This window comes from Phycodurus eques, chromosome 12, assembly GCF_024500275.1.
Source record: "Phycodurus eques isolate BA_2022a chromosome 12, UOR_Pequ_1.1, whole genome shotgun sequence".
Classification (NCBI taxonomy): Eukaryota; Metazoa; Chordata; class Actinopteri; order Syngnathiformes; family Syngnathidae; genus Phycodurus; species Phycodurus eques.
In genome coordinates, this window is record NC_084536.1 from 20912981 (window position 1) to 20934111 (window position 21131).

Sequence of the window (21131 nt, forward strand, 5' to 3'; positions counted from 1 at the left end):
CAGGATGAGCTTCCGCACACAACGAGGAGGTAAACAAGGCTTTCAGAGGCCTCATTACACACAATTATTTGACCAATGTTTTTATCCTTTGCTGTGGAAACGGGACCATTTTGTCCTCAATCCAGCAAACTTAGATGTTACAGTTTTGATTTACTCATCAATTTAGATTGCATTGAAGGAGTGGAAACAACAATTCATATTTAGCCGCAAACATTAGGAAGACAGCAATACAAAATTCTGCCTTTATCAAGATGATAATGCACATTTTTAATTAACACTGTCGGAGAGGTGTCAATGTGACAGCATGTTTATTGTTGCGGTCGTAGTTAGGAGATTGTAGCACTGACCTGTGTCATACTGAGAGCCGTTCCTAATATTTTGACTCTCCAGCACCTAAAATAAAGTGACCAACAACTGCAAAATCTGAGCTTTAATTTGTATTCTTTTTTAAAATATACACCGTTGTATTAAGACATATCCAAAAGTAAATTGTTTTAAAAAGACACAACCCCTCCAATGACTACAATTGCGTTTTTTTGAATGTGTAAAATATTTCTTAGCACAGTATAATTTTAGCAACGGGTAGGAAGATCCAATTGAGAAGATGCAATTCAATATTATTGCAATAAATGTCAAATTACAATATGACATTTGCATTGCTTTCCTTCTCGAGTTCTCTGCACTGGCGGTTTTATGAGGTTGAAAAAAGGGGCAGACAAATTCATCAAATGCATAACCAAATCAAAATCCTTTTCTGTACCAAAAAGTAAGCAGTAACTTAATCATTTCAGCTACACTGTTAAGCACTTTTCACAGAATGCTTTAAAGAAAAGGCGCAAAATGCAAGTAGTAAGCGTTAAATACTTCAAAACAACACATATATATACAGCATCATGATGAAAAGCAACAGCAACAATTCAACACTCTTAAACTACGCCAGCTTATTGAATAGAAAGTAATTGGATTCAATTGTTTACTCAGTTAATAAGAGAATAATAGAAAATATGCAAATCCATCAGCCCATTGTTTATTCCATGTTTAGTTTTTGTATCTTTGTAACATTTGAAACACACATTTGAAACATCAATTATGTTTTGTGTAATATAATGATTTCTTTTCTTTTCTTAATAGTACAATTTGTTTTAAAACTGCTTTTATTTAATTTGATGTGTTATTTCTTTGCGTTATTATTATTAAGAGAAAGGCCATATGGAAATGTCAACATAAGGCGACTGCATGTATAGTACCAGTGAGTACGTTTATGATTGCTGGCCATACAGTAAGCGTGAGTCATATAAGAACTACTGGAAGCGGTCATACGATTTGTCTCTGTGGACGTATCTCGTGATTTCCTGTCAATGAAGTCGATCGTCTTCAGAAAGAGTGGACGGGCGAGCAGCCTCTTTCCCGCCCGCCCTCTCGCTGGTCCAAATCCGCGGGACCGCCCTGTGTGCTTGTGCGCAACCACCGCGTTTTAGCTGCTGCAGGTGGGCGCGGTAAATATTAGCTTTTCAAATAAGCGTGGACGTACTCGGCTATTTAAAGGCCGAATTGAGAGGATTTCTTCTACCCTCCTCTCTCGCTCTCCTCCTTCTCCCCACCCTCTTGTTGGCTGGAGGCTGTAAACCAGCGGCAGGCGGCTTGGTCGCATTCAGCAAACATTAAGTGACCGTTCAGTACGAATCCTCCTCTCGTCTGGGAAAGGAGGAGCCCAGGAGGGCTCTGGGTTCACCTTGTGTTTGTGTGTGTGTAAACAAAACAGTCCACAGCATCATGGGTCTCACCCATCTCTGTGAACAGACAGACAGGCGGTGATGTTCTGCTTAGCGTGTAGCCACAGGCATGCTTAAAATGAAACGGGGGGGGGGAAGTGTCATTTTTTCCAAAAAGATCCAGGAAGCTGCATATTTGGGAGCGACGAGGCAAGAAGTGGCATGTGTGCTGGGACACATGAAAGAAGAAGGATAGCGAAGGATCACTCTCGTATGTAAAAGGGGAAATCCCTCTTAACGCATCCCACACCACAGCATAATCTATGATCGGGCCTTTTCTGACTTTGTTTGTTTGTTTCTTAAATGCAGCCTGATTAACAGTATGTCTGTACGCCAAATTTAGAGCTTCAGCTATGTTTGAATAATCCAAGAAGGGCCTTATTATAATATTCATATTGTTGAATTAATATACCTGCGAGTGTCAATTAAAAACAGAGCATGGCTATCTAGTGAGAGTGGAGCCAATCCAGATTCCATCCAAATGCCATCCAGGCATCCATTTTTTTTTTTTTTTTTTACAGTACTTGCTATTAGCACTGGTGAATTGATATCGAATCATCATGAAAACAAAAAACAATTCTGCCGATCAAATTCTATTCGCGGTCCGGCCCGGTCCCTGACCCTCTCTTTCTGAAGTTCGGCTCGACTGACATTTGACCCCCGTGAACACTAAGAAGCAGCATCAAGTGCAGCACTTGAGCGCAGATCGGCTATGTCCATTAGCGAAATCAATAGGGAAGACCTCACTTGAAATCCTCGTAGGATCCAAGCAGACACCACTGAGCGATTATTTCCATACTGTAATATTTTGCTTGAGCTGTTGCATGGCAAGATGGTTACGACGCTCTGATACGGCCAATTTTGCCTCGCTTGGCTAGCGACGAGTGTCACTGCATAAGTCATCTACTCGCTCCAATGTAAAATCAATTTCAAGCCTAGTTTAATAGTGGCAGGTTGGCGCAGATGTCAAACATATTCAACTAATTTGTTTGCAGTTTTGGTGGATGGATGAAGTGAAGACTGGAATGTCCTAAATCTCTGTGATGCTCACCCCCTCTGCTCTGCCTCTTTCCTCCTTTTTTTTTTTTTTTTCCCCCCTGGAGGAGCACAATCAGAAAGAGTCATTCATTCATGTCCCAAATGCCAGCATGTGCGTCTTCCTGGAAACTTCGACCTGCAGTCTTTTCCAGGGAAAGATGCAAAAACCTCTTCAGAGGAATGAGCACCAGCCTACCGCAGACGCTAATTTCTCCCACTTTCACCTCTCCTCCAGCTCTATCCATCACTTCACCCCCTGGAATGTCCGCTAATTGTCCTCCGAAGTGCTCTTAAGGACTTTTGGGTTTAGCGCAAGTGTGTGCTGTTTTTCTCCGCATAAACGTTTGCTTCTTTTCTAAATCGGCAGCGCTCATGTTGTTGTGCTGCTGCTGCTTGTGTTGTTTCTCACACTTTGTGGTCACTGGACACTTTTGTGCTTGAGCAATTAACATGGAATTCTTGTGATAAAACAGCACGATGTGGAAATTTAATACCAGTAACTGTAAAAAGAGGACATGCACCGATCGTGAAACAAACTTGACTTTTTTTTCATAATGCACTTCTACCCTCACTGGACTCACGGGGCAAATTCCAGCCTAATTTCTACATTAAAAATAATTTTTCCCTGTTTCTTGATTGTTATGTAATATTCTAGTTTTTAGAGATGGTGAATTTGGGGTATTTCGTTTGCCATAAGATATAGTCGTCAAAATTATATATAGATTTAAATCATGACATATTTGACTCTGAGTGTGTGTACTGTGTAGGGCATCTCTATCATATGAGTTTCACTTTTTGAATTGAACTACCAAACTAAATTAAGCTTTTGACACTATTCTAATTTATAGAGACGTAGCTGTATTCAATTAGCTAACATCAATACCTTGTGGTGGTGAAAACCTGGTTCCCTCGCCTGATTTTTATCGACTCCAATTCCCCACAGCCCTCAGCAGGAGGTGCGCGCTTTACAAAATGGACGTATGTCATACAAGAGGTGAACTACAATTAAAATGTAACGAAATGTATTAAATAAGACAAAAAACTGATGCATTTGTATGACTCAGGGGTGTTTGACTTGGTTCCACTGTATTTTAGAGAGGCTCACTAAGCACCAGCAAGGAGCCTGCTGGACGGTGATGATGTGAGTTAGGCGTAACCATGGCAACTTGGGCGCACTTAGAAGTTGCATCAAGACAGGAGTAACTATCCGTGAAAAGACTTAATCTCGTCTGCAAAAAGAACAACCTCTGAGATGTTATGCAGCGTCACAATACCACTTCCCTCATCTTAAAGAAATATTGTGCCAGTCAAATGTGAGACTTTAAAATATTTTACACTTCCATTTATAGAATTGGGGTTGGGGGGGACTCGTGGAGTTAACTTCGGATACACGCAATGAAACGACGGATCCGAAGAGACGTGAGGATCTTTCTGTGTGTGCATCAAGGTTTGTTAAATTCACTGTGTCTCTATCTCTGCAGGAGTCGGAAGATTCAGATCCGGAACATTCCCCCTCATCTACAGTGGGAGGTGAGTTATGTGTGCATATGCGTGCGTATGTGTGTGTGTCCAAACAGCATGAAGTAGTCCATTAAGTTCAGAGTTTTGCCTCATTCAGGCTGTTGACTCACTTGTTTGGATGTCCTTTAGCTTCTGTAGTCTGTTCTTGTATACTCTAACCCCAAATGTGTAAGTACGAAATATAATTGACCGTTTTTTCCAAAATGTCAGTTGCAGAGGCTTAAAAAGTATACTTTTTCTTTTCGTAATTACGTGCTACTGTAAAAAATATAAATCAGGGGTGGTCAAATCTAATTTGATTTTTAAAACGGACAGATGGGCCAGATCATTTGTAAATGAGGTAAAAAGGGGGGGAAAAGGTTAAAATGTGTATGTTAAACATGTAAAATACTTAATTTTAATAATAAAATGATAATTCATTCTCCTTTTTAAATTCGATTGTTTGTAATTAATTTAATTCTAATTAATGAATCAATTGTTTGATCAAATACATTAAAATGTGTATGTAAAAACTTTTTAACCGGTATTTTTAAATGTATCATTTCCAATAAATCAATCAGCAAATGATTTCATGACATAAATGAATAAAACAAATAATACATGAATAAATAAAACGTTATGGAAAACAATGGTTAAATTCATTATTATGTAAATTACAGGACTCTTGATAATGTAAATGCTCAGTGGGCTAAAGTAAAGATTGCTGAATGGCTGATTAACAAGTACACACTTTAAGTGACATCACAACCATACAGTTATGCCACGACTGCACAGTCAGTCAGACCCATTCAGCAAGGCGGGACGTAAACAGCAACGCAAGCCACAGCGAAGCGGAATAATACATGCCGACCGATGACTTGAAACTAACTTGTTTCGTGACTGCACTTCAACATTTTAGTGTGCAGTTTACAGTATGTCCATGTGCTCGTGTATCGTAATTGTTTTCTACATCCCTACTCAATTTACTGACGCTATCATCTCTCCGTCAGGATTTCGACGGCCTGCTAGCTCGATATGGTACTGTAGAAAACGTGGAACAAGGTACCAACTCTTCTTCTTTGTCTTATTTCATCTATTGTTCATATTGGTGCACTGCTAATCTAGGTGATGCAATAGGTAAAGTTCATCCTGGTGGCAACGTGTTGCATGTTTGTTTATGAGACTATCAGTGAATTGACCGACAACTGGCAACAAAGCAGTGCAACACATTTGTCACTTAGTCGGGAAGTTGAGCTGTTAGAATGAGAGCAGTGTTACAGGATATTGTTATCGTTATGTCATAGTAGGGCATTATGTACTTTGTGATGATGACATCTTATGACATCTAATGTCTGCCTCCTCTCTTGACAGTCAACACTGACACAGAAACAGCAGTGGTGAATGTTACATACGCAACCAAGGAGGAAGCTAAAGAGTGAGTATAGTAAACATTGAGTTGCGATGCATACTTTGCTTTTATCGAATCTTCTAAAGCGGGGTACACACATACTGAGTTTTAACATCTCAACTGATTTCTTTTAAACGTAAACGAGTGTATGCTTATCGTGTGTGGTGTACCATATCTCCACCCGAAATCGGGAGTCCCCTCCCGAACCAGATGTCTGTTGTAGTGTAGCGGGGGCTTCAGGTCGCTTCCAGATTGGCTGTTGTTCTGTTTCTTGTCGCATTACAGTGTCCCTGGCTCAGGCCCAACACGCATAAGAATTAGCAATCGAAAAATATTGAAAAGCTCCTGGTAGCAATCTGGATCTGATCCAAATTGGTTTGAAATTACATAAACAAATACTAAAGAACAAAGTATTGTAAAACAGTCAAATGTTCTGCCTGCAATTCATATTTTTGTTGTTGTAAGCATTAAGGGACCGAAAAAGAAGTTATTTTATTCATTTATATGTTTTTTTTAAATTAAAATATAGAAAATATAAAATATAATATATACAAATATAGGAATTGGCATCGGGCCCCAAAAAATCCATATTGGTCAGACCCAAATGTGTGTACCCTGGTTAAATGCACAGAGATTCAATTGAAATGTATTTTCATGTTGCTAAATATTTGTTGTTGTTCGTCTACCTTTCAGAGCCATTGAGAAGTTGACAGGACAGCAGTGCGACGACTTCTCCTTCAGGGTGTCGTACATCATGGATTTGGACGCCGCTCCGCCCATCCAGGCCGCCCGAGGTCGACGCGGCGGCCGGTTGTCGCGGGACCAGGAGACACCTCAGCCCGGACCCTCCGGAGGATTCGGCGCCCCGCGGCCCCGCCAGCAACAGGACTTTCCTTTGCGCATGCTCGTGCCCACTCAATTTGTGGGCGCAATCATCGGCAAGGAGGGACTCACCATCAAGAACGTCACCAAGCAGACGCAGTCCAAGTAAGCAACTAAGCTCACTGAAACCGATGTGTGAACACCTCTGATCTTGGAAAGTGATTCCATCTCAACCAGTGTGATGTTGCTCATTCGTGTGCAGTGAGAGATCATTGGGTGTGCTTCAGGATATTCTCCAATTTCACTTAACTGGTCTGAAAATTCTTCAACATCATGTATCTTTGTTCATCCATCTATACCAGCGACGTATATTGACAGGCTGAAGAATTCATTGCTCTTCCACTGGACAACACAAGGTACATAATATGTGTGTCCACTTTTAGTGACATATTTTGTAGTGTTTTCAATTGAATATAGGTTGAAAAGGATTTGCAAATCATAGAATCCGCTATATGCGGAACATCACATGACTAACACAGAGAAAACGGGATAGTGTGTGTATCCTGCACTAGCAAGCATAACTAGGGTTGACGACATGGTTGTTTGAAGCCAAACTAAAATTTTGCTTTCTTTATGGCTGGTGTCGTTGGACAAAAGTTAAACAGATGTATATCATTTGCTTACACACATGTGATATGTATAAACGTATAAACACGAACGAAGCCTAAACGTCAGCTGTTGTCATCTGTGGTGGCTCTGTGGTGACATCTTGTGTTAAAAAAAGACATTGTAGGCGTTTAATGTTCCCACGGGTGCTTTGTCACGGTCTCCTTTGCCATTCACCCAAGCGAAGAGGAAGTGCTTTTACCCGTTTTGCCCAATGTGGAAGTAGGTTGCGCTTATACCAGATTGTGCTTTGTATGTACACAGCAAATTTAGAAATTTGAGTTTTCCCCAAAAATCTCAATCTGGATCAGGATTGCGTTAGATTTGATGGCCATTATAAAATACTACAAATGGGATTTTTTTTTCTTTCATAATTTTTATGTCATCAATGTGTGAAATGATGTGTAAATTTCCTTTTAGATTACCAGACCATAATAATAATAGTGAAACAAATCAAATGTTCAGGATGATGAAAAGACACTGTGGAGAGGAAATTGCACACACCAATGATCTCATCACCAGCATGGGAGGTTTACGGTTTACTGATTTCGATATACTGTAATTTCTTGTGTATAATGCGCACCCATGTATAATACGCACCCCCAAAGTTGACCTAAAAATTCTGGAAAACCCTTCTATGTATAATGCATTTATAAATACATGATTTTGCTGATTTTATATATATATATATATATATATATATAATAGAATATTATCTGTATTTTGCTATTTTTCTAAAGGAATAATTCTGAAGTTAAGCACTTTATTTGAACACGTAATACTGTTTTTTAATTTACTTGCTATTATTTTGAAATTTACAGCCCTACTTTTATTTAGTAAATTAGAAAACACACAGTTGGGCTCAAATGTTTGATGACCCAGGCAGAATTTGTAAGATGGGAACAATTCTTTAAAGAAAACATGAAGGACCAGGTGAACCAGATTTAATTTTATTTTAATGGGATTCAAATTAAATCGCCAAGCCTTTCAGAAAAGCATTATCATTAAACCAAAATTAACCATAAAGAAATTAATGATGGTTGTTGTTCAGTCGCCGGCACGGTGGACGACTGGTTAGCACATTTGCCTCACAGTTCTGGGGACGGATGTTCAAATCCCGCCCCCGCCTGTGTGGAGTTTCCATGTTCTCCCCGTGCCTGGTTGCGTTTTCTCCGGGCACTCCGGTTTCCTCCCACATTCCAAAAACATGCGTGGTAGGTTGATTGAAGCCTCTAAATTGCCCGTAGGTGTGAATGTGCACGCGAGTGGTTGTTTGTTTCTATGTCCCCTGCGATTGGCTGGCGACCAGTTCAGGGTGTACCCCGCCTCTCGCCAAACGATAGCTGGGATAGGCTCCAGCAGCCCGCGACCCTAGTGAGGAAAAGCGGTAAGGAAAATGGATGGATGGATGCAGTCATCAGTCATATTTAAAAATAATAATAATAATAATATTTCACAAATTCTGCCAGGGTATGTAAATTTATGAGGACAGCTGTACATATATGCAGTCATACGTACCCTTGTCATATTGGAATGAAAGTGTAGGCTACACCTTTTTTATAACCACCAGGTGGCAGTGGCATATTAGAATGAAAGTGTACACCTTTCTCATAACCTCTAGGCGGCGGTGGGATTATGGAATGAAAGTGTACATCTTTTTCATAAACACTAGATGGTGGCATACATTTATAAAATGTGAACGTTTTTTTTTCCCCATTTGCCCCAATACCCATGTATAATGCGCACTATTGACTTTTGACAATTTATTGGGGGGAAAATTGTGCAATATACACGAGAAATTACGGTAGTAGTTTTCCTATCACTACTAGGCTCTATTTGCTTATGTCATTGAAATACCTGGATATTACTGAACTGTCTCAACTCTTGTCTCGCTTTCAGAGTGGACATCCATCGGAAGGAAAACGCGGGCGCGGCCGAGAAGCCGATCACCATCCACTCGTCCCCGGAGGGCTGCTCCTCAGCCTGCCGCATGATCCTGGACATAATGCAGAAGGAGGCCAACGAGACCAAGATGTGAGTTCACGTTCACGTTCACATTACGTCCCCATGGGAGATTAGCCATGAATTTCTACGGCCTATAATCTCATCCTTTAACCTGCCAGCACACCTTTTAATCTCAGTGTGCATTCTCTCTTCTTTGGACCCCTAACACAGTAAACACACAACACACTTCACATAGACCGACACGTGACAGAGGCTTAGCGTTAGAGAAAGATGAACGACATATCTAATTTGCTTTGACACTTTTAACAGCGCCTATATGTGCTCTCAGCATCGAGAGTACACTCTCCGCTTGTTTACTACTGTCTGCTTTCCAATTAAAATGTAAACGCACCAGTCTTCTTCATCAGTCAAGCTTTGTTCTTTTCTGAGAATAATGATGTAGTTTATTATTCATTTAAGATTCTGACACGCTTGTTTAGCTTGTTCGGAGGTTGAAAGCTGATGTTTTTGAGGAAGCTCACTGTAAGAAATGTGATCATCAAAACGTTGCTTAATTAGTAGCTGGTTGTCATAAAGACTGAATTTTATGCTTGCTTTGCATTTTCATAGTTGAAGAAAAAAAACAATGCTAAATATTAAAGTTAAATAAAAAACAAATACCAAGTACATTTTATATTAAATTAGGGAATACAATAATAAATATACAAGTAAAATCTAAATCTAAAATAACAAAATCAAAACAGAAAATTGAAATTAAAATAAAGACAATATAAACAAAATAATCATACACATGTCAGTTTCAACTTTCTTTGAGGCTAGTTACACTTAAGACTATGTTAGTGTTAGATACGTGTGGCTAGTAGCATAGGTACAGGTAAACTGTTGTCTCTGTGGCTAGTAAAATGCATGCTAATGCTAACTAGAGTGTTTACTTAATTGATTGAAGCTACTGAAGACAGTAATACTTGGGGCTAAGGTTTTTATACGTGTGGCATGTAGTGTAATGTGGCTACTAGCCTATTGTTCAGGCTCTGGTTACACTGGTGGCGATACTAATGTTGACTAGCGTTAGCAGTAGTTTCTGAGGTTAGTTACTTGTGTGCTAATGCTAGGGTAGCCAATGTTTGAGTCTCTGTGGCTAAAAATGTTAGTGTGCTACTTATTGTATGCCTTACTCATCTAATATTTGACATATTATGACCTTTTACATCATTTATATACATTTTTAGAACCTATACTCACTGGCCACAATATTAGATACACCTACACAATCTGACGAGATTGTTTCTAATATTTTCATGTCCTTTTTAAAATAAATGTGGTGGGCAAAATATTAGAAAGCTGTGTCATGCATGTTGCAGTGGAGTTCTACCCCACTACAAACTACAATAACAAGCAATAATGTACATTAAACAACACATTAAATTGTCTGATGAAGCATCCAGTGCATGTAGTGTTGTGATTAATGTGAATTTCCTACCCATTTAGATCATGCAAATAAACAAAGAATAAGGACAACAACAATGTCATTGTATGTGGAAAAATAGCTGTAAAAGCAAGCTGAAAAATCACATCGTAAATCCTGAATAAACAAAAAAGCGCAACTATTTCATTGTCGTCATAACAAAACAGTCCTCACACTTCATCAGTTCCACCCAATTGTTGTTGCTTAACGTACGCTGTGTGTGTGTGTGTGTGTGTGTTTACGTTGTGCAGGCCGGAGGAGATCCCCCTAAAACTCCTGGCCCACAACAGCTTGGTGGGCCGCCTCATTGGGAAGGAGGGCCGCAACCTGAAGAAGATCGAGGAGGAAACAGGGACCAAAATAACCATCTCCTCGTAAGTCGCCTCCTCTCCTCTCCTCATCTGATCGGATCTACAAAAGGTTGGAGTGTTTCTGTGGGGATATTTACCCTAAAAGAGCAAACAACTTAGATGAATGTACCAAAAATGACAGAAAATTGAACACGTGCAACCCTATAGCAAGTCCAACGCAGAACTTCTCCACTAAGAGGGAAATGTGCACCACACTCAAAAATTATATATCAAAACTATATCTCTTAACACATCTTCTTACACTTTTCTGTTTAATTCCCAGCCAAAAGATAACCATAACAACTTACTTTAACTCAATATTTAGCAAGGGTATGAATACTTTTAGTGTATGTTCTAATTCCACATGGTGGTTCAGAGTTAATGAACATGTACTAATAAAAGTTGTTTATTTTATCAGCAGAAATGTTTATGCCCGTTTTGAAAGGCCCATACTTCATTAACTCCTGAGCAAGATACTCTAGAATCCAATTAAAATCCACCCCAACCCCCTTTGTGACAAGCAAAATATGGCTAATTTTCTTTGCCTGCAGTGCTTTGACACGTCCTTGTGTGTGTGCAACGGTCTAGGTTACAGGATTTAACCATTTACAACCCAGAAAGGACCATCACGGTGAAGGGCATCTTGGAAGCGCTTTGTAAAGCGGAGGCGGAGATCATGAAGAAACTGAGGGAGGCCTACGAGAACGACGTAGCTGCTATAAATGTGAGTGTGTGTAGACTCATCATCTGTGCGTGTGTGTGTGTTAGTGTGTGTGTGTGCGTATGTTACATACTACATGACAGACAGTGTACACTCAGTTATTAGCAGCTACTGGTAAACAGAGAGCGTCACGCGATCGCTTCACAGTCGTCTGGCTCTTCCCCGGAGCCTCTGACTCACGCCCCCCTTCTCCCCGCTGTGCACTTTTGAGTCGTCCCTGTAACGCAGCGCTTTTCCCAGCATCCATCTGTTCCCCCCATCACATCATCAATCGGCGCTGGCTACAGCCCGAGGGGTCAACAACAGTTGTTTGTTTACCACTTTGACACACATTGCTACATGCTAATTTTACTCTCGAGTACCGATGACCAAAATAAAAAGTGACAGGAGCATTCCGCGAGTGTAGACGTCCGCTAAAGCCTTCTACTACCAGAACAGAAGAAGAAGAATATACAGGGGGTTTCTGCAAACATGCAAGGAACTAGTTTGCACAGCGGCGGAACAATACGTTGTCACGTAGCACAAGAAAGCACATTTAGTTACCATTACCAGTTTTGTAAAACATGGTTGATTTATATTTATGGCCCAGAATAATATATATATTTTTTTAAGCACATATTTATTGGAATAATGACTTTCGTTCGGACTTGCGTGCAAACCGCCAGCTCAGGAACGGAACTCTGTTGTAAGCCCAAGACCCCCTGTCCACATGAGTGCTGCAAATCACTGTCCCTTTTATGCGTTCATTTTAAATTATTTTTACACCTGTATAAGCAATCAGGTCATTGAAACCAGGCAACACGGTGGTTGAGTGGTTTGTCTGCTTCACAGTTCTGAAATTCGGGCTTCGTATCTTGTGCTCCCGCCTTCCTGTGTGGAGTTTTTATGTTATTTCATGTAAAAATTACAAATTCCTTCTTTCAATGCTTCAACATTGTACTGTAATACTTGTGATTATGACTATTATTGTAAATGTTTTCTTTTTGCTGTAATCAGGATGTTATCTTATTTTTTGTGATGCTTGTTTTCTCATTAAATGTCGACTTTTCTTCATAACATTATGCCATTAGTCTCACAATATTGAAACTTGTGTAATTAAGACTTTAGCCTAATGGTAGTACTGGTATACTTGTGTGGTAGTATATTTTTGGGGCCCTAATACTCCTTTGTTTGTGTAAAATTATTTTTTTCCCCTTGTAATATCACGATGTTATACCTGTAACAGGAGTTTATTCTATTTTTTGTAATATTGAAATGTTCCAGAAATCTGAATCTGAAATCTGAAGACTCTAAATTGTCAATATGCGTAAAGTTAGTGAATATGAATGCTTGATTGTCTATATGTTCTCTGTGATTGACCGGCGCCCAGTTTAGTGGTATACCGCCTCATGCTCAAAATCAGATCACCTGCAGCCCTAATTCGGACAAGCGCTACACAGGAGAAAATATTGTAGATGGACTAAACCAGGGTTAGGGAAACATGGGTCATATAAGGCCCGTGAGAGCACTGGAGCAAACAATCCCATAGCTATGAGACGGTAACTTCCTTGGTGGTGGTAATCAGATGGTTCTGGTCAGTCTGGGCCTTCCTGCTGCTAGTGGACTGACTACGTGTCTCCATTAAACTCTGTGCGCCATCTAGTGCGAGTCTAATGATATTACACAAGGCTGTAAGAGACGCCCCAACGTGCCTTTCCCTACTCAGAAGTTAATCATGGTGTTAACGGATCATGAATACAAGGAGACACACACTCAAATAAAATGAGGAAATTAGCTGCCTAATCACACCCATTAATGATGTAGGATGGGATTAGTATGTCTGTCAAATAGAAAAAGTCGAAACAAACAGCTTTAACATCATGCAGAATGATGAGACACTTGCTTACAATGAATAGTAGCTCTGCGGTTGCTTGAGCACACTTTTTATCCATCCATCCATCCATCCATCTTCTTTATCGCTTGTCCTCACAAGGGTCGCAGTTGTGCTGGAGCCTGTCCCAGCTACTGTAACTTTGTGTGAGAGGCAGGGTATATCCTGAACTAATTGCCTGCCAATTGCATGGCAAATATATACAAATAACCACTGACACTCACATTCACACCGATGGAAACATTACGTTGTTTGTTCTCATTACATTACTATTTGAGTTTGCAATTGATGTTTCACCAAATTTTCCTCTAAATTTTCAAATGAGTCCATTTCCGAGCTGTTCAGACATCACATTTTTTGAGTTCCGAGGGTCTACTTCCTTAATGCTGCCATAAATGTTTGATGGGATCAAATATTATTCATCAATATTTACACCCGAAACTGTAATTCATCACGTTAAGCCTCTTCTTAAACTTCCTGGAACTGAAATGTTTCAATCAGATACTATACTATATGTTCAAAATTGCAGTTCCCGATCCAAAGATTCATGAACTTCTCCAAAGTAATATCCCACTAACAGGGTCTTCTTTTTACCCCAATCAACTACCCCAGAACGACATCAATTTAGACAACATTTCCCGTAGTCCCAAAACACAATGGTCCTTCAAAGGTTCCTTGTTCCTGGGTAAAGTTCCCACTGTTTAAATACTCTTTCATCCTAATTTGTCTTTATTGCACTCCATTTTGTACGAACTCTAATCAATGTGGCTGTGTTGTGTCGTCCCAGCAACAGGCCAACCTTATCCCAGGCTTGAACCTCAACGCTCTGGGCATCTTCTCCTCTGGTCTGCCGGTGCTGCCCCCAGTTGCTGGACCTCGCGGTTCAGTCCCCCCTGTGGCACAAGCAGGATACAACCCATTCTTAGTGAGTCTCTCTCTTTCTCCAGATCCACACAACCAGAAAAGCTGAGAAGCTTGGGGGGTAGGGTTGCTTGAGATCAGAGGCGAGGAACCTACAACGTGGGGGCCATATGAGGGCCTGCAAGAGCATTTGATCTGACCCACCTTGCAATGCTATAACAAATGAAAGCTGCAATGAACAAGGCCTCACAACCCCATACGCAAAGCGGACAAAGGTGGGAAGTATGCCAGAAGGATATACAGTTTGGAATCTGTTCAGGGTGGTGCCGTCATCACACATAAGCCCTTTGATCAAACTCTAAGTCAATGTGGAGCTAATTTATTACAGTTTTCTGTTTTATGGCGAGTCGGCAAACTTTGCCGTCACGCTCTGCCAACACACAGTGATAAAAACATGTAGTCATCTATCTAGTACATGTGGTTTAAATTTGGTAGAAAACAATTTGTATTTGTAAGACCCCTGGAAATGAGCAAATATTCACTGACATAACCCCAAAATGGCTGCTTCAAAGCAAATGGAAAAATTCCACGGTTTTCATGAGTGGCCGAGCCTTGGCCATTAGGTTTGCTGTGATTTGAAGTTCTCACAGCAATAAATAGGTTTCCAGATACATAGTGAGATCCGGCCAGCCCCTGCCGAGCCATACAAATGCAGTATATACAGTGTACATAGAAAGTCTACACGCCCCTGTTTAAATGGCAAGTTTGGGGATTTTTTTTTTTAAACCACAAATATTCTTGAATAAGTGGGGAGGAACCACCAATAAGCGTTTTGGGGGTTGGTTATCCCCCCAAAAAGAAGAAATCTGGGGGAAAAAATGTGATTAAAAAAATCAGCGAATAGTTGAATAGGAGGATGCCGAAGCGGGAGTATGTGGGGGTTTACTGTATTGTGTTGACATTAATATTATAGTTGAACTACATTTATAGTTTCCAATGTACCTGTCTAAAAAGTGAAGCGTGGAGAGTCTGTCACCAAAATGCACAAGTGCAGCCCATGGTTGGGGCCTCTCCTTTATTTCTTGTGTGTCTTTGTAATATTATAATATAGCTCAAGCAGCCAGGGAAATTTCTTCCTTGACAATTGCCATGTTGTTTGTGTTTCAATTTTTAAAAAATGATACAGTACTGTATATCTGACTGCTCAAAACATTGTTTCCCTGTAAGACCACCAGGGTTCAACATTTTTCTGTTCCAACGAGTTGGTATGCAAGGGTCAGCCAGCCAGTGTGCAGGTGTGAGTCGCCAACTGTATTCTGTGTTTGGTCTCGATCGTCCAATTTAGTCGCATTTGACTGCGTCGCTCGGTGTGCAGCAAGCCTTAGAATAACTTCTGGCTGCTGATTGTAGCTGCTGGCTCCTAAAGCAATAGTTTGCTGGCCAACCTAGTACACCAGACATCCCTGATAGGCTGTGTTAAGGGAGCCCGTCCTCAAAGTTGTGGGACACAGTTTGAATCGCCCCCACCTCAATACTCTCCAGAGATGAGTCAGTGTGCGTGTAAAACAAAGTCTGCACTCATTGCCGCCATTCTGACGCGAGCAGTGTGAGACTGAACGGGCCAGAATGTATCGGCAGGCTTCACAGAGCGTGATTCACCGCGACTTCATGCTTCGAAAAATTCCCCATGGGTTCGGAGCCTGTGTGAGTGTGTCTGGGAATGCGTGCGTACGTGCACCACCCTGATTCGCCTGCTTGTCACTTCACTTGCAGAGTCACTCTTCACATCTCAGTGGCCTGTACGGGGTTCCTCCAGCAAGTGCCATCCCCCACCAGCACTCAGTATGTCCTCCAAAAAGCTGCACCACACTGACTGTTGCCATGGCGACACCCAGCCACAACACAAGTGTTCTGCACCAGGCTGGGATGTGTTTCTAAGACTATTTCCTCATATTGTGGCCGGGGGACATTTATCTATTCAATTGCGGAGGGTACCAGGTATCTATTAGAGGACAGAGCGAGGCCAAATTATTTTTTATTATAATAATATAACATCATTTTATGTATTTTTCTCACAAATAAATATGGAGGCTTGATTAAAATATGTATTGCAATATTACATGCTTTGTAATGAACTTCCACTATAAACCTCACCTTTACAGATGATAAAGAAATATACCATGGCAAAGGTGCATTTTATTTAACTATTATTTGATATATTTTAGTGACAAATGTTTGATTGAAAAATATTATAAATGAAAATTTACAATAATACAATGTGCTATGCATTCAAATTAAATTCCACTGTAAACATCAGCTTTACAGATGCCTTGTCTGCTCTGAGGTTGTTGTGTTGTCTACCGCAACATAAATGCATTTCTATTGTAAAAGAATATGGACATTCCAATTGGAATAATATGTATTACAATATAATGTGTATTATGATGATATTATCCAGCTTTGCCGATGCCATGTCTGCCCTGCAAGCAATGTTCAAACACGACAAAAATATTTGTTGAATTGAATTATCAATATTTTATATATTTTCCCACAAATAATGCCTCCAAGAATTTAAAACCGTTTATTAGCAATACAATATGTATTACAGTACGTTTTTCATAATTACCTTACATTTGTATTTTTATATTCGGAACAGATCTTAGTATGATGCAGTGCAGTTCTACACCACAACAATAAGAATTTTGTTGAGCTAAATTCTATATCTATTCAATCAAAATCTGACAATTGAGTTTTTGTATTGGATGTCACTCGGACGTGCAGGTGTACCTAATATCGTGTCCCACGAGTGGAATTATTCAGATGACTTGAAATGAGGCATAAGAGAGCATTTCCTCTTTTGCTCTGTGGCAAAATGTCACTTTGGGAATACATTTGCAAGGAGAAACGCTCATTAGCTCCTTGACTCCATGTTGAGAAAAATAGCGTAGCGAGAGCTAAATCCAAAACAGTCCTTCACCATTGCAGCATCACCACCGCCACCAGAACACCACAAATATGTCTGGATTGAGAGTTCCAGCCCAGAGTTGAGCTAGGGCTCATTAAATCCACTCAATATACCGCAAGTACACAAACACGCGAGCCTAGGCTGCAAAAACGCTCAACTCTTACCCAAGTCTTGTTTGCTGGGCATCGGGTCAAAACATACAGGAGTGTTACACTTGACGGACACCTCGGCTTCATGTAAGGCTTTTTATTATATATATATATATATATATACAATATATATAGTTCATAAAATATTTTAATTACTAAATACAAATAATTAATCCTTATATTAAATGTACAATAATATATATATAATGATGTCAAAGTATACAAGTACAATATACTTTTTTTATTGTTTAGATTATAACCTACCTTGGTTGGTTGATTGGCTGGAAGAAATCACATAGTTCTCTTGCCTTATAGTGAAATAATACACTTCGATTATTAGTAAAACTCAAAAGTTATTTCAATATTGATCATACACATTTCTTCCCCTGAAAGCTCTTTTTACATGATTTTTGTCTCCTCGTGGAAAGTTTGACAGGAACTCTTTGTGGTGTTTGGCTCTCTTGCCTCCAGACTCGCTCCATGTGATGTTAAGTTCATGCTCTGTCATCTTTTTTTGAAGCTGCTTCTCAACTTCAATTTTAAAAAAAAAATAATAATACAAATCTTTTTGGTTCTTGTGTGTGTAAAAACGTCTTTGTTTCCATTGACAGGCTCCAGAACAGGAGGTTGTCTACCTCTTTATTCCAACTCAGGCAGTGGGAGCTCTCATCGGCAAAAAAGGCCAGCACATCAAGCAGCTCGCCCACTTTGCAGGAGCCTCCATCAAGGTGCGGAAGAGAAGAGGCCTTGGCATTTAGATGTGTAAATTAAGTGTACACTCAAATTTCTCCTCTCCGATTTGTCTACAGATCGCCCCAGCTGACAGCCCCGACGTCACCGAGAGGATGGTGATCATTACCGGCACGCCAGAGGCTCAATTTAAGGTAAAAACACACAATGAATAGAAGAATTGGGCCTCACTCACAAATATATTCATAATTTGTCATAAATGTATTCAAATGAGAATATCTCAAGAAAAATAAATGCTTCCTATTGTTCATAAGATTTTTTTGAAGGTTTCAAGACTGTGTGAACAGGTCCTCGTTTACATATCGTTGCTGTGGGGGGAAAACCCTGTATGTCCAACTATAATTAAAAACAAATATATGTAATGGTCTAAAAGCTAAGCCAAAGCGAACGGAACGCAAAAATATACCTATGTATTAAAAGGTAATGGAAGTGGAGGAATGAACGTGAATATAATTGAATGGTATCCGTGATGACTGAGGGGTGAGAAGTAAACAACATGATTGATATAAATACCATTTACTGCATTTAATGAATTAATCAAATCAATCAGTTCATGGCTGTTGTTCAACCTAGTCTGTGTGAAATTGTCCACTGTCTCTCATTACCTCACACCCACCTCTGTGTTCCAGGCCCAGGGTCGGATATTTGGGAAGCTGAAAGAGGAGAACTTCTTCTCTGGGAAGGAGGAAGTCAAACTGGAGACGCACATAAAGGTTCCTTCTACTGCAGCCGGAAGGGTCATCGGGAAAGGTGGCAAGACGGTGAGTTCACTGGCATTTTTTCATTCGTCCACCTATTTTCTATGGCATATGTCCTCACTAGGGTAACCGGGTGAGCTGCAGCCTATCCCAGCTGGCTTTGTGGTGAGAGGCGACCTTTTGCAAAGTGATGTACTGAATGTGCGGTTGATTCCAGGTGAATGAGCTTCAGAACCTTACGAGCGCTGAGGTCATTGTACCGCGGGACCAAACTCCAGACGAGAACGACGAAGTGTTTGTGAAGATCAGTGGGCATTTCTTCGCCAGTCAGGTACACCAACACACCGTCAACTTTATTTCTTCCGATGGTCAGTAACCCTTCATAGAATTGTTTAGCTTTGACCCATTTTGAGTTGTTGTCGCGTGAGGTGTTTATTTTCACAGATACGTTTTGAATCCACATTTAGTTTGCCTGTAATCAAGGTTGATTAGTAAAAGCAAGCAGTCTCCAGTGGCTGGAATATAACCCACTTTTCCAAGCGTGCGACGCTTGGAAAAGTCAGCGTGAAGCCCCTGTCCCTACGCCAGCGTGAAGCCCCTGTCCCTATCTGTCAAGTCACTTTTGTTCCTCTCCATTGCTCTTCCGCCTTCTCTCCGTGACATGTGCGCACTCACTGCGACAACAAGACGCTCTAAAGTGGCCAAACCAGCAGCTGACCTGAAGGGAAGATGCATTTTCTGGGGCGTTGGCATCACTAGCTAACTGCACATTGCAATTGCGCCAGGTAACCGCTCATGCAAACAAGGCGCTCAAGTTCTTATCTAGTGGAGGAGGGGCAACTTTAAAGCATGTCACACTGCGCCGTTTTAGCCAGGCCCCAAAAAGTCGGGAAAACTAGAATTGGTGAAAAACAGTTTAACATTATATTTCCACAATTGAGTACTACAGTACATCGTTCTGAGTCTTTGCATGTTTTCAGCAACTATTTTCAAAAGTGCCAAATGTGTTTAGGGTCTTTAAATGTGTTTTGATAGGTTTAAACCATGTGTGAGGTATAAAACAATTAAAACTACTTTTTTATTGTCTCTCAATATCACTGATTTTCACCTCTTTTACGTGGGTCTGTACTGTATCCTACGCAATCACTGCGTACTGTATGGCTATAATAGCATTGGCCTGACCCTGTATGCGATGCTCTTTTAAACAGACTGCACAGAGGAAGATCCGGGAGATCATTCAGCAGGTCAAACAGCAGGAACACAAACACCAGCGAGGTGCCGCCAGTTCACCACAACACTCCAAGTGACCAGCGGCCAATGAATGTAACCCTCCCCAAAACGGACAGAGACCTCTAGTCAGACAACGACCGCGCCCCGAGAGGGAACGCGCAGGGCAGACCAGCAGCGGCGGGATCAAAAAATAACCAAAGAACTTCATCGAGGAGGGGAAGCGAGCGAGAGCCAAAGGCGGTGAGCGTCGTTCGTGTGCACTGCCAGCCCTGCGACAGTACACGCAGCAGGATACTGATATTGCAAGAACAACAAAACAACAACAACAAAAGGCGGAAAAGCGTCGTCTTCGCACGGTAAAACAGGAACTAGCACGTCACTCTGCGTATTTGTTCTCTTTAGTTGGATTAACATACTGTAGGCCTAACTCGGATAAAGCGACTGTATTAACGACACAATTAAAACAAGATGGAGATGAACTATCCTTAGCAGTATTAACACAGGGTAGACGACTTTATTGACATTTACAAGAGCAACCACATTGAGCAGTTCCCTTACTTTGGAAAAAAAAAATCAAAAAGTACAAGCCCTATTTGGAAATATGGTGAATGTTTTTTTTTTTTTTTTAAACAAGCCTCTGTGTGTGAACGTTTGTGTGTGTGTGTGTGCGTGCGTGCGTGCGTGCGTGCCAATGCTTCTCATCAATCTTTTTTTCCCCTTTTCATCACTCTCTCATCAGTCAAATACTGTATGCTATTTGAGGAGGATAAAGAATATTTGAATGTGTGAAATCCTCACCTCGCCTGTTATATACATAAATGTATTTCAATAAATTTAAATATGGTAGCAAAGTTCATTTATTTCAGTAGTTGAATTGAAAAAGTGAAACTCATACATTGGA

General features: G+C 40.5%; 1 protein-coding gene across 4 annotated transcripts in view; it reads left to right on the forward strand.

Annotated features, from left to right (window-relative positions):
* The window catches only part of igf2bp2a (insulin-like growth factor 2 mRNA binding protein 2a), a 49784-nt gene extending 28918 nt beyond the window's left edge, over positions 1–20866 (forward strand). The window contains exons 3-16 of one of the 4 annotated variants that reach the window (XM_061692231.1): positions 4292–4340; positions 5321–5372; positions 5682–5745; positions 6412–6705; positions 9106–9240; positions 10888–11010; positions 11575–11710; positions 14365–14502; positions 16212–16280; positions 18164–18280; positions 18362–18436; positions 18932–19063; positions 19218–19331; positions 20209–20866. In XM_061692231.1, coding sequence (XP_061548215.1) covers positions 4292–4340; positions 5321–5372; positions 5682–5745; positions 6412–6705; positions 9106–9240; positions 10888–11010; positions 11575–11710; positions 14365–14502; positions 16212–16280; positions 18164–18280; positions 18362–18436; positions 18932–19063; positions 19218–19331; positions 20209–20307 — 1597 coding nt within the window. In that variant the 3' untranslated portion in view covers positions 20308–20866. The remainder of the gene's footprint in view (positions 1–4291; positions 4341–5320; positions 5373–5681; positions 5746–6411; positions 6706–9105; positions 9241–10887; positions 11011–11574; positions 11711–14364; positions 14503–16211; positions 16281–18163; positions 18281–18361; positions 18437–18931; positions 19064–19217; positions 19332–20208) is intronic. The other 3 variants (XM_061692233.1, XM_061692235.1, XM_061692234.1) reach the window with 3 other exon arrangements.
* The last annotated feature ends 265 nt before the right edge of the window (positions 20867–21131 follow it).